General features: G+C 38.2%; 1 protein-coding gene and 1 non-coding gene across 3 annotated transcripts in view; both read left to right on the plus strand.

Annotated features, from left to right (window-relative positions):
• CPAP (centrosome assembly and centriole elongation protein) overlaps window positions 1-14,114 on the plus strand; it is a 60,039-nt gene that overhangs the window by 17,339 nt on the left and 28,586 nt on the right. For both annotated transcript variants that reach the window (XR_009180596.2, XM_004446704.3), the window contains exons 5-8: window positions 68-182; window positions 1,028-1,130; window positions 1,261-2,881; window positions 13,008-13,140. Coding sequence is in view for 1 of the 2 variants with exons in the window: in XM_004446704.3 (XP_004446761.3) it covers window positions 68-182; window positions 1,028-1,130; window positions 1,261-2,881; window positions 13,008-13,140 (1,972 nt within the window). In the remaining variant the exon portion in view is untranslated. The remainder of the gene's footprint in view (window positions 1-67; window positions 183-1,027; window positions 1,131-1,260; window positions 2,882-13,007; window positions 13,141-14,114) is intronic.
• On the plus strand, window positions 5,491-5,597 carry LOC111759533 (U6 spliceosomal RNA). The gene has a single exon (XR_002793494.2). It is a non-coding gene; the product is annotated as a U6 spliceosomal RNA (small nuclear RNA).

Consider the following 14,114-nt stretch of genomic DNA (forward strand, 5'->3'; position numbering starts at 1 on the left):
ATTTAGTTGGGAGCTTCTAAGACTTTATTCTTTTTGTACTAAAATATGTTCCTTATTTTTATCCTAGGAGAAGATATTTTACATTGGGAGAAAATGACTGAACAGATTCAGGAAGGCAATGATCTGAATCTGAACTTAAAAAAAACTGGCGATTCCTCAGAAGTGGTTAATATTGAAGAAAGGTATCATTCATGTGGGCAGGAATAAAAAATGTGATGGTTATATATAATAGCTAGTCTTCATTACTGAGCATTTGTTTTGTTTGAAAGCTCATAGTTTTCTTGTTTTCATTTGAATATGGTTATAAGTATAAGGTTGAAGATATAACCTAATATAGACTGGGCAACAGAAAGATGCTGGTGTAATAGATAAGTTAAAGTAGCTTTCACATTGTATTGGAAAGATTGAGGAAAGTTTTTTCACTTAAGAAAAACACCTGGATCAAATGAATTCTCTCTCAAATAGAGAAATCCCCTTTGGAGATGAGAAAAACAAGTATGGGAGCCTCACATTTGGTATCACTTATAAATTATAATTGCACAATTAGTTTAGTTATAAAGTTAAAAAATTTCATGGCAAAGGTAAAATATCTATATTAAGGTTATTTTCTTATATATTTTAATGTGTGTGACGGTATGGGCAAAATGACTTTCTAGATTATTGCTTTACTTGTGTTGTTGAGAATCTTTCTCAGCTTAAAAAAATATACATTTAATGAGCTATTGGAATATATTTTAAAGATACATAATGAATATGTTACTCCAAAAGTTTAATCTACAGTCAATAAGTGGACTTTAGAGGGGTTCTTTAATACTCCCAAATCATGGACAGAGTATATGTATTTTTGTTATTTTTGAGGAGTGGAGTAGGATTGTAACTTTCATTAGATTCTCAATGTCCTTCCCTGACTTAAAAATGTTGGTTCTAATTTGAGTCAGGGTTTTCTATATCAGGAACACTGAGTGTAAAATATTTACCACATCATGATTTGCATTTTAAATAACTTTATTCTTTACCTTTATGATAGACCTATTAAAGCTGTTTTTAGAGAAAGGAAACAGACATATGAAGACTACTTAGAAGAACAAATTCAACTGGAAGAACAAGAAATGAAGCAAAAACAGCTAAGGGTTAGTGTTTCAACTATTTCTATTAAATTATTACAAGACTTTAGAGATTAATTTACAATTTGCTTTAAAAATAATTTTAAGATTACTTGGTTATATCAGGTTTAATTCAAATATTGTTCTTTTATTTTAGGAAGCTGAAGGATCATTGTTAATCAAAACAAAACCAAAACAACCATTCTTAAAACGAGGAGAAGGTTTAGCTAGATTTACTAATGCTAAATCTAAGTGTCAGAAAGGGAAAGAAAGTAAGTTAGTGACTAACCAGAGCATCACAGAGGACCAACCTGTGTTTAAAGTAGATAGACAACAATTCCAGCGGAAAACTGCTCTTATAAATAAAGAACTATGTGTAGAGAACCCTACTGTTAAAAAGAATAATAAAGCTAGAACCAAGAGTGGGTCTGTCATACTTGGTCCGAAGCCAAAAGTGCTTAAGAGTAATAATGGAAAAAGCCTTTCTCCATCAGGATTGAAAATACAGACAGGGAAGAAATGTGATGGACTGTTTAGAGATCAAATCAAATTAGAAAAGAAAGTTGAATTTAATAATAAAGAAAATGTACTAGAGTGTATGAAACCTTGTGATACTGGTTGCAAAGTCTGGACTAAGACACAAGGTAAAGGAAAACTTCCTCTTTTGACAGGCATGGCTTCAAAGGGCCTAGTAGGTGAAACTGTGAAAGAGGCAGAATCTTCTCTTGACATTTCTCTTCAGAAAAAGTTAGAAAATTGGGAACGAGAAAAGGAAAAGGAAAATTTGGAGTTAGATGAATTTTTGTTTTTAGAAAAAGCTGCTGATGAAATATCATTTTCCAGTAATTCCTCATTTGTACTGAAAATCTTAGAAAGGGATCAACAGATTTGCAAAGGTCACAGGATGTCTTCTACCCCTGTCAAAGCTGTGCAGCAGAAGACAAATACAGTGGATCTCATTAGTCAGTATAACCAGAATGAGAATCCAGACAATATTGAACATGAAAATAAGAGTGAGTGTGAGGTCACACCCAAACAAATTGACTCAGTATCATTACCCAGTGGGTTGAAGGAGCAATCTTGTAAAATCACTAGGAAAGCATTTCAAATGAGTGCTTCAGAAAACCAAAATAGATGGAATGCAAGTGATGATGAAGGTGTTATGAACAGTGATAGTAGCACAGACTCTGAGGAACAACTTGATGCTACCATAAAACCATCAGGTGAAGATAAACAAAAGTGTTTCAGCAGCAGAGAAGATAGTCCACAAGTCTGTGATGGTCAGGGGCCTTTCAGGAACACTGGAACTCAAGAAGAAGATAAAAGTAGGGATGTTGATCTAGATTTGTCTGATAAAGATTATAATAGTGATGAGTCTATAGTAATAGAAAGCATGAAAAATAAAGTTCCTGACTGCTCAAGAAGAACTTCATCTACAAGTATGAGTAACATTGACTTTGATGATGAAAGAACTTGGACTGACCTTGAAGAGAATTCATGTAAACATGATGTTATTCTTGGGCATGAAGCAGTTTATGGGACTCCCCAGACAAGCTACCCTAGTAAGAGTGAAATATGTATACTGGACAAAACAATAAGAAGGAAGATTGCACCAGTCAAAAAGGGAGAAGACTTGAGCAAATCCAGTAGGAGCATGAGTCCTCCCCCTGCATCGGATCTGATGATGAAATTCTTCCCTTCTCTGAGACCAAAACCAAAATCAGGTTCACACTTGGGAAATGAACCCAATCTAAACATAAGTCAAAACCAACAACCTGGTAAGTCTGATCATTATAAACTACGTATCAGAATGTTATAAATTTAGCTTTTATCAATAGGCTGTCAAGAGGTCTTTAAAATCCTGATCTTTCTAGTTGTTCAGTAAAAGTCAAATTGGTGATTTTTAAAAATTCCATTTTATTTTGTGACTCTAAGTAATGTAATAGTCACTAGTATAAGGGATTCACATGAAATTATGCTTCAAATTTTTCATACTTAACCCTGTATCTTGACATTCCCAGGGCCTTACAATTAATTACATGATTTTAAAGGCAGATAACATTTAAGCTTCTTTTACAATGAGGGAGTACCCAGTTTATAGTTTGTGTTACTCTAGGTGGACCTTTGTGTGTTGATGTCAAACTTTAAACTTTTAAAAAATGATTCTTTTTAATCACATTTTTAACCACCTCATACATTAACTTATCAAACATGACCAAAAACGAATTTAGCAAACATTGTTTCTTTTCTTCCCTATACCTTGGCACCCAGCTTCCCTTTCTAAAGGCACCACCCTTACCATTTTATTTGTGTATCCTAAAATTTTTCCATGCATATAAAAGCATATGTGGACTCCTGGAAGATGTCATTGAAATAGGCAGGCAGGGCTCGACTCCCACAAAAACAAGAAAGCCAAAAGCTGTCTGAAGGACTTGCTTTGGGGGTCAGCAGATTGGGTCAGTGCTGCACAACTCCCAGGAGGACAGAGAGATGAAGAATTTGAAACAGCAAGGTGAGTTACCAACCCCATGGGGCAGTTGGGAAGGGCTTCCATCTCCCACCACAAGACATTAAGCTGGGATAAAACCCCTGGCTTATTGTGGCTGATTAAGAGGGGAACAGGTATTCTCCCTCCCTGTGAGCTGTAACAAAGGACAAGGGAAAGGGAGTCGGGGGGCTTCTCTTCAGTGAATTCGGCCAGCAGAGCCTGCTTTGAATCTCAGCTCCGGCCAGACCAGAAATATTGGGAAGCGGTTGTTGAAGGAGATACCTCTGTGGAAAGGTTCGCCGAAAGTGCCATGTGCTGGTCAGTCTGTAAATTGCATGGAGATAAACTGCTTTTAGGGCTCTGTCTTTAGCCTCCTGGGAGAAAATCTGTGCTCCATTAGTAAGTCCCTGGCCAGAGTTTGATAGCTTAAGGTCGGAAATTTAAAAACCCAGTAGGAAAGAGAAATTGACCATCAGACCAACATCAGAAATTGACCAAATATTCAGATGCCTAAACAGAAGGAAAAATTACAAGCCATACTAGGAAATAGGAAGAGATGGCACAGCCAAAGGAACAAACAAAATATTCTGAAGAGACACAGGATTTAAGACAGTCAATCAATGACAATCACACAAATCTAAATAAATTCAAAGAATTGAAAGAAAATATGGCTTAAGAGATGAGGGATATTAAGAAGACACTGGATGAGCATAAAGAACAATTTGAAAGCCTGCAAAGAAAAGTAACAGACCCTATGGGAATGAAAGACATGATGGTTGAGATTAAAACTACATTAGAGGGAGCAGGTGTAGCTCTGTTTTGAGTGCCAGCTTCCTGTGTACGAGGTACTGGGTTCAATCTCTGGTACCTCCTAAAAAGGAAAAAACATTAGTGGCACATAAAAGAAGATTTGGATTGTTTGAAGACACAGTTAATGATTTCAAGGATAAAACATATGAACTGGAAAAGACAGGAGAACAGAAAGAGAAGAGAATGGAAAACATGGAACTGGGTCTCAGAGAATTGAATGACAATGTGAAATGCACAAACATATACAGTTATCAGTATCCCAGAAGGAGAAGAGAATGGAAAAGGGATAGAAAAATATTTGAGGAAATAATGATGAAAAACTTTCCAACCCTTATGAAAGATATAAAAAAAATCAATATCTAAGGACAATGTACCTCAAACAGAATAAATCCAAATAGACCTACCCTGAGACACTACTATTCAGAATGACAAATATCAGACGGGATTCTGAAAGCAAGAGAAAAGCAAAGCATCACATACAAGGGAACCTCAATAAGTTTAAGTGCTGACCTCATCAGAAACCATGAAGGTGAGAAGAAAGTGGTATGATATATTTAAAGTATTGAAAGAGAAAATTGTCAGCCAAGATTTCTTTATCTGGCAAAACTGTTCTTCAAAAATGAGGATGAGCTCAGAGCCTTCACAGACAAACAAAAAGTGATAGAATATGTTATCAAAAGACTAGAATTACAAGAGATACTGTGAATGCTGCAGCCTGAAAGGAAAAAACAAGGGCGAGAGACTTAGAGAAGAGTATAGAAATGAAGATTATTAGGAAGTGTAAATTAAAGGATAAAAAGACAGGCAATAGTACAATATGACAACAGAAAGCCAAAGGACAAAATGGATGAAGTAAGTAATGCCTTTGGAGTAATAACATTAAGGGTTAATGGATTGAACTCCCCAATCAAAAGGCATGGACTGATAGAATGGATTAAAAAAATGAGTATCTATATGCTCTCTACAAGGGACTCACCTCAGACATAAGGACATAACAAGGTTAAAAGTGAAAGGTTGGAAAAAGATAGTCCATGCAAATAGTAACCAAAAAAGAGTTGGAGTGTAGTGATACTAATAATGGACAAAATAGTGCTCGCTCTGGCAGCATGTATACTAAAATTGAAACGATACAGAGAAGATTAGTGTGGCCCCTGTGCAAGGATGACATGCAAATTTGTGAAGCTTTCCATATTTTTGTAACTTTTTTTGTGTGATGTATATATCTTCAAAAAAATACAATTTACAAAAATGATGTGGTGGGGGGTGGGGAGTGGGTTATGTGGGAACCTCTTATGTTTCTTGTTTTTTTATGTTTTTTAAGGTAACATTCCTTGTGATCTATTGACTTTTAAAAAATTAAAAAAAAGACAAAATAGATTTTATTTTTATTTTATTTTTTACTTATTTCTCTCCCCTACCCTGCCCCCCCCTCCAGTTGTCTGCTCTCTGTGTCCATTCCCTGCACATTCCTCTGTGACTGCTTCTGTCCTTATCAGCGGCACTGGGAATCTGTGTTTCTTTTTTTGTTGCGTCATCTTGTTGTGTCAGCTCTCCGTGTGGGCGGCACCATTCTTGGGCAGGCTGCACTTTCTTTCACGCTGGGTGGCTCTCCTTAGGGGCGCACTCCTTGCGCGTGGGGCTCCCCTACGTGGGGGACACCCCTGCATGGCAGGGCACTCCTGCGCGCATTGGAACTGCACATGGGCCAGCTCCACATGGGTCAGGGAGGCCCAGGGTTTGAACCCTGGACCTCCCGTGTGGTAGGCGGATGCCCTATCCATTGGGCCAAGTCAGCTTCCAAAAATAGATTTTAAGTGCAAAACTATTACAAGGGATAAAGAAGGTCATTATTTATAATAAAAGGGACAATTCACCAGGAAGAAATAACTATAATAAATATTTATGTACCTAACCTGGGTGTCCCAAGGTATGTGAGACATACACTGGCAAAACTGAGGGGAGAAATAGATATCTCTACAATAATAGTTGGAGACTTCAGTACACTACTCTCAGGGAAGTGGATGTGGCTCAAGTGATAGGGCCTCTGCCTACCATATGGAGGGACCTGGGTTTGATCCCTGGGGTCTCCTGGTGAAAAAAAAAGAAGAGAAAGCGTGCCTGTGCAGTAAGCCACTGCATGGCGAGCTGAGTGCCTGCATAGTGAGCCAAGTGCCTGTGTGGGTGCCTGTGTGGTGAGCCAAGTACCTATGTGGTGAGCCGAGTGCCTGTGTGAGTGCCCACGTGGCGAACCAGTGTCTGTGTGGCAAGCTGAGTGCCTGCGTGGTGAGCCAGTGCCCACACAAGGGAGTCACACAGCAAGATGATGATGCAGCAAAAGAGAGGCGAAGGGGAGAAGCATAGAGAGACCAGGAACTGAGGTGGTGCAAGTGACAGGGAACCTCTCTCCACATCAGAGGTCCCCAGGATCAAATCCTGGTGAGGGGAGAAAGATGAGAAGAGAAGACAAAAAGAGAAACAGATACAGAAGATCACACAGTGAGTGGACACAACAAAAACAGCAGAGTGGAGGATGGGGAGGGGAAGAAAAAATATATACTACTCTCAGTATTGGATGGAACATCTGGATGGAGGATAAATAAATAGCTTGAAAAATATAAACGAACTAGATCTAACACACTTTATAGAGCATTGCACCTTAAAACATCAGAATATATTTTTATTCATGCGCTCATGGATATTTCTCCAAATAGACCATATGTTGTGTCACAAGATAGGACTCAATAAATTTAAAAAGATTGAAATTATACAAAACATGTTCTCTGATCATAAGGGAATGAAACTGGAAATCAATGGGTGGGGGAAAAGGGAAAAAAATCATACTATATGAAGCTTAACATATATTTTAAAAATTTATTTCTCTCCCCCACCCCTCCCGCCGTTGTCTGCTCTCTGTGTCCATTTGCTGTGCTTCTGTGTCCGCTTGTATTCTTGTCAGTGGCACCAGGAATGTGTGTCTCTTTGTTGTGTTGTCTTGCTCTGCCAGCTCTCCTTGTGTGCAGAGCCACTCCTGGGCAGGCTGCACTTTTTTTGTTCTGGGCGGCTCTCCTTACAGGGTGCACTCCTTGTGTGTGGGGCTCCCCTAAGCGGGGGGACACCCCTGCGTGGCATGGCATCCCATGCATGCATTAGCACTGCATGTGGGCAAGCTCATCACATGTGTCAGAAGGCCCTGAGTTCGAACTCTGGACCTCCCTGTGGTAGGTGGGTGCTCTATCCATTGGGCCAAATCTGCTTCCCAACATATTCTTAAACAGTCAGTGGGTAAAAAAGAGAATTCAGCAAAAATCTTGAGACAAATGAAAATGAGAACACAACATACTGAAATCTATGGGACACTGCAAAGGTGGTGCTGATAGGGAAGTTTATAGCCTTAATACTTACTTTAAAAAAGAAATAGTTAAAATTGAAGATCTAACTGTACCCTTGGAGGAACTAGAAAAAGAACAGCAAACGAATCTCAAACTGAGTCAAAGGAAAGAAATAGTAAAGATCAGAGCAGAAGTAAACTGAGAACAAAAAACCCTGACAAACCTTAGACTGACAAAAAAAGAAGAAAAATCAGAAATTAGAGAGGGGACTTTACTACTGACCTTGCAGAAATAAGAGAGATCATGAGGATATGATGAACAACAACTGTATGCCAGAAAAGACAATGTAGATGAGATGGACAAATGCCTAGAAACACAAACCACCTACACTGACTTGGAGAAAGAGAAGATCTCAACAAACCAATCACAAATGAAGAGATTGAAACAGTCACCAAGCCCCCCCGCCCCCAAAAAGGAAAGCTACCAGTCATTCAAAGATGATCTAATACCAGTCTTGCTTAAGCTCTTCAAGAAAAATTGAACAGTAAAGAATGCTACCAAACTCATTCTATGAAGCCAACACTGTCCTAATACCAAAACTAGATAAAAGTACTAGGAAAAAAGAACATTACAGACCAATAACTAATGAATATAGATGCAGATATCCTTAACAAAATACTTGCAAACGGAATCCAAAAACACATTAAAAGAATTATACACTACAATCAAGTCGGTTTTATTCCAGGTATGCAATGGTGGTTCAACACGGGGACATCAATTAGTGTAATAAACTCCATTAATAAATTGAAGAAGAACAATCAATCCTCTCAATGCAGAAAAGACATTTGACAAAACACAGCATCCTTTCTTGATAAAAAACACTTAAAAAGATAGGAATAGAGGAAAGCTTTTGCAATACGGTAAAGTGCCAATATGAAAAACCTACAGCTAGAATTGTATTCAAGGATGAAAGACTGAAAACTTTCTTGTTGAGATCAGGAACAACACATGGATGCCCATTGTCACCACTGTTCAATATTGTGCTAGAACTTACAGCTAGAGCAATTAGGCAAAAAAAAAAAAAAAAAAAAAAAAAAGGCACCCGAATAGGAAAGAAGTAAAACATTCACTATTTGCTGATGATAGGTTCCTATATCTAGAAAATCCTGAAAAATTCACAACAAAGCTAGAACCAATAGATGAGTTCAGTGAAGTGGTTGATAAAAGATTAATATGCAAAAATCAGTAGTGTTTCTATATACTATAATAAGCAACCTTAGAAGGAGCTCAGAAAAAGTTCCTTTTGAATAAAAATAACAAATATTTAGGAATAAACTTAACCAAGGACATAAAGGACCTATATTCAGAAAACTATAAAACATTGCTTAAAAAAGGCAGATAGATAGATGGAAATTATGTGTTCATAAATCCATCCAAAGGGTATTCAGTGTAATCACATAGTTGTGCATTCATCACTTCAATCATTTTTAGAGCATTTTCATTATTACAGTATTAATAAAAAGCAAAGAAACTCATCACCTTTTAATCTTTCTATGCTACCCCGGCCTAGTAACAGCTGCTATTGTTTGTCTCTAGTCGATTTGTATTTATATTTTGTAAAAACAGTCTTATATATGCAACATCACCCATATTTGTAGTTCACATGAGGTTTTACCATGTTACACAGTCCTATGTTACATTTTTTAGCTTTCCTTTTAGTAATATACATGACCTTAAACTTAACCCTTTCCACCACTGTTATACCCACATAATAGTGCTGCTAGTTACAAACACTATGATATGCTTTCACCTTTTCATTCCCAAAGATTAACAAACAATTTTTTGCCAATTCTGCACAAGTTAAGCCTCAGCTTTCCATTCTCTACCCTCATTATATTTCCTGGTGACCTATATTCTAATTATTATCTCCATGGGTTTACACAATATATTTAGTTCATAATACCACAATCATACAGTATTTGTCCTTTTATGTCTGCCTTGCTTGATTCAACATAATGTCCTCTAGGTTCATCCATGTTTTCATGTTTCACAACTTCATTTCTTCTTACAGCTACATAATATTCTATTGTGTGTATGCACCACAATTTGTTTATCCATTCATCAGTTGATGGAGACCTGGTTTGTTTTCAACTTTTGACTGTCATGAATAATGCCACTATAAACACCAGTGTGCAGATGTCTGTTCATGTCATTGCTGTCTTTCTTCTGGGTACATACATGATAATGGTATTGACAGGTCACATGTCAAGTCTATATTCAGCTTCCCTAGGAATTGCCAAACAGTCCTCCATATTGACTGTACCATTCCACATTCCCACCAACAGTGAATAAGTGTTCCTATCTCTTCACATTCTTTTTACCACTTAACATCTTTCTAACTTTTTACTAGTGGCCAGCCTCAGGTGTGAAATAAACCTCATTGTAGTTTAATTGGCATTTCCCTAATGTTATTGATGTTGAACCTTTTTTCCTGTGTTTTTTTCACCATTTGTATTTCTTCTTTGGACAATTGTTTTTTCAAGTATTTCGCCCATTTTTTAATCCTGTCATTTGTCTTTATTGTTGAGTTGTATCTCTGTATATATCATGGATAGTAAACTCTTACCACGTATGTGATTTCCAAATATTTTCTCCCATTGAGTCGGCTGCATTTTCACTCTTTTGACAGAGTACTCTGATGTGCAAAAGTGTTTAATTTTGAGAAGCTCCGATTTATCTATTTTTTCTTTTGTTGCTCATGCTTTGGATGTGCTTCATTCCTTGTAAGAGCCATATATTCTTTGATGTAATGGACTTTTTTACTTACGTTATTAAGTAAGTGTGTGTGTGTTTTTAAGATATTTTTTCTTTTTTATTTGTTTCTCTCCCCTTCCCCACCCCAGTTGTCTGCTCTCTTGGTGCATTTGCTGCGTGTTCTTCAGTGGGAATCTGTGTCTCTTTTTGTTGTGTCATCTTGCTGTGTCAGCTCGCCATGTGTGCGGTGCCATTCCGGGGCAGGCTGCACTTTTCTCGCACTGGGTGGCTCTCCTTACGGGTGCATCCCCTGCACATGGGGCTCCCCTACAAGGGGGACACCCCTGCGTGGCACAGCACTCCCTGTGTGCTTTAGCACTGCGCAGCACACGGGTCAGGAGGCCCTGGATTTGAACCCTGGACCTCTCCTGTGGCAGGCGGACACCCCATCCATTGGACCAAATTCTCTTCCCTAAATGTGTTTTTTTTTGTTTTGTTTTTTTAAGGTGTTTTATTTATTTCTCTCCCCTCACCCCTGACCCCAGTTGTCTGTTTTCTGTCTCTTTGCTGCGTCTTCTTTGTCCGCTTCTGTTGTTGTCAGCGGCATGGGAATCTCTTTCTTTTTGGTGTGTCATCTTGTTGGGTCAGCTCTCCGTGTGGGCGGTGCCATTCCTGGGCAGGCTGCACTTTCACACTGGGCGGCTCTCCTTACCGGGCGCACTCCTTGCGCTTGGGGCTCCCCTACGCGGGGGACACCCCTGCGTGGCAGGGCACTCCTTGCGCGCATCAGCACTGCTCATGGGCCAGCTTCACACGGGTCAAGGAGGCCCGGGGTTTGAACCACGGACCTCCCATGTGGTAGGCGGACGTTCTAACCACTGCGCCAAGTCCGCTTCCCTAAATGTGTTTTTTATTTTCCATTATTATGTCTCTGAATGCCTAGCAGAGTATAGGTACATTAAAATACAACTTAAGCTATTTAAAAAATATATATTTTGGTAACATATACAACATAAAATTACCCATTTTTTTTTTTTTACCACATTCAAGTATACAATTCATTGGTATTAATTATATTTACAGGGTTGTGCCACCATTCCCAAAACCTTTTCATCACCCCAAACAGAAACTTTGCATTCACTCAATATTATTCCCCTTTAAAAATATATTCTGATTTTACAAGTAATACTGTTTGTAGAAAGTTTGGAAGTTTAAAAGTATTGAAGCAAAAACTTGCTTCATTTAACATAATATCCTCCAGGTTCTTCCATGTTTATAACTAAAGCCAGTTGCAACTATTCTACCATTTTGGGATATTTCCTTCTAGTAATTTTTTTCTATGTATTTTATTATGGTAAAGACATATTTTATAACTTGCATCTTCCTTTTTGACCAAGTATGTTTTGCATGTGTCATTAAAACTCTTTGCATTCTTAAAAATGATTGCACAACTTTGTTATGTGAATGTAGTATAATTTTATTTAACTTTCTTAAATTGTTTTTCATTATTAGAAATAATGCTGCAATGTATTTTTTTTTCTTTCTTTCCCCTTCCCCCTCAGTTGTCTGTTCTCTGTGTCTATTTGCTGTGTGTTCTTCTTTGTCCGCTTCTGTTGTTGTCAGTGGCACAGGAATCTGCGTTTCTTTTTGTTATGTCATCTTGTTGTGTTAGCTCTCTGTGTGTGTGGCGCCATTCTTGGGCAGGCTGCACTTTCTTTCGCACTGGGCGGCTCTCCTTATGGGGCGCACTCCTTGCGCATGGGGCTCCCCTATGCGAGGACACCCCTGCGTGGCACGGCACTCCTTGGCGCGCATCAGCACTGCGCATGGGCCAGCTCCACACGGGTCAAGGAGGCCTGGGGTTTGAACTGCGGATCTCCCATGTGGTAGATGGACGCCCTAACCACTGGGCCAAGTCTGCTTCCCTGCAATGTATTTTTTTGTGCAAAAGTATTTGTATGATTTTGCAAGCTCTTTTAAGTAGATCTTTAGAAATGGTGTGAGTGGGTCAAAGAGGAGTTACTTATATTTTAGTCTTGTGAGATATATATTGGCTTTGTTTTCCAAAGGGGAAGTACCAATGGATAAATTGCTTGTTTCATTTGGCTAATTTACTTTTATAAATAGTGAATTTGATGGGGGAAAAATCTTAATTTGCATTTCTTTGATTAGTAGTTGGGGGAAAATTTGTTTTGGTGTTGATTAACACTTTAGTTGTCTTGTATTCTTAAGACATTTATATATTGGTCTTTTTAAAAAATGGTTTGAATGAGTTCTTTTTATATATAATGTCAGTTCATTGTTAGATTAATACCTTTTAAGATAGATAACTTTATTATTTCTTAAATTTATTATAGATTATTTTCCTCTGGAAAGTTAGGCCCATTAAATTTTTTTTTCTTTTTTTTATATGAAACATGGTTTCTCACATTTTAATGGCACAGATACCTTGTTTTAGGATCCTAATGTTTTGTTGCTGCAAGGCCTTTTGTGAAGCTCAATATTTATGGCCTAATTCTATAGGTGACAGTGCTCGATCCCAGGTTTTGAGAGAGAAAGTTATTGAATTGGAAACAGAAATAGAAAAATTCAAAGCTGAGAACGCATCTTTAGCTAAACTTCGCATTGAACGAGAAAGTGCCTTGGAAAAACTCAGGTAAGTTTGCAGTTATCTTTAAGTGAGGGGAAAAATATCCAAGAAATGTAAATGAAAAGAAGGTGAAATCTATACCACATTATTATCATTATTATTTTAAATAAGATGACCAGTGTGGTCAAAGATATGTTAAAGTCATGACCTGACCTGATTTTACTGGTTAGCAAAACTTAAACTGAACTTATCTGTAGCTATGTATAGCCTTTCCTGATTTTTATTTTACTTATTGTGTATAGTCATATATTTTGTAGCGGAAATACTAATGCATTTTATTATAGGGTATTGTCCTGGACTGTGCTGGGGATATTATAAAATTTATAGTGTACACACTGTATTTCTTCAAATTATTATTTAAGGATTTATTTATTTATTCCCCCCCCTTCCCTTCCTCCCACCCTGATGTTTTTGCTGTCTATGTTGTCTTCTCTTCTCATTTTCTCTCTAGGATTAACTGGGGACCTCTGATGTGAAGAGCGGTTCCTTGTCAATTGTGCCACCTCAGTTCCTGGTTTCTGCTACGCTTCACCTTGACTCTCCCCTTATCTCTGTTTCGTTGGGTCATCATCTGCTGCGTGACTCACTTATGCAGGCACTGGCTTACCACGCAGGCACTTGTGTGGGCACTGGCTCACCATGTGGGTACTTGTGCAGGTACTGGCTCACCACACAGGCACACTTTCTCTTCTTTTTCACCACGAGGCCCCAGGGATCAAACCTGGGTCCTTCCATATGGTAGGTGGAAGCTCTGTCACTTGAGCCACATCTACTTTCCTTTAAATTATTTTTAATTGCAGTGTCATTCAGATAACATTCAACCAACACTTTAAAGTATATAATTGACTAGCATTTAGTGCATTCACAATGTGGTGCAACCACAACCTTTCTGCAGAAGAACTACTGCAAATCCCCTAAGTAATCACTCCCCATTCCCTACTAGCCCCACCCCTGAGCAACCACTAATCTGTTTTCTATCT

The sequence above is a fragment of the Dasypus novemcinctus genome, chromosome 15, assembly GCF_030445035.2.
Source record: "Dasypus novemcinctus isolate mDasNov1 chromosome 15, mDasNov1.1.hap2, whole genome shotgun sequence".
Taxonomy (NCBI): Eukaryota; Metazoa; Chordata; class Mammalia; order Cingulata; family Dasypodidae; genus Dasypus; species Dasypus novemcinctus.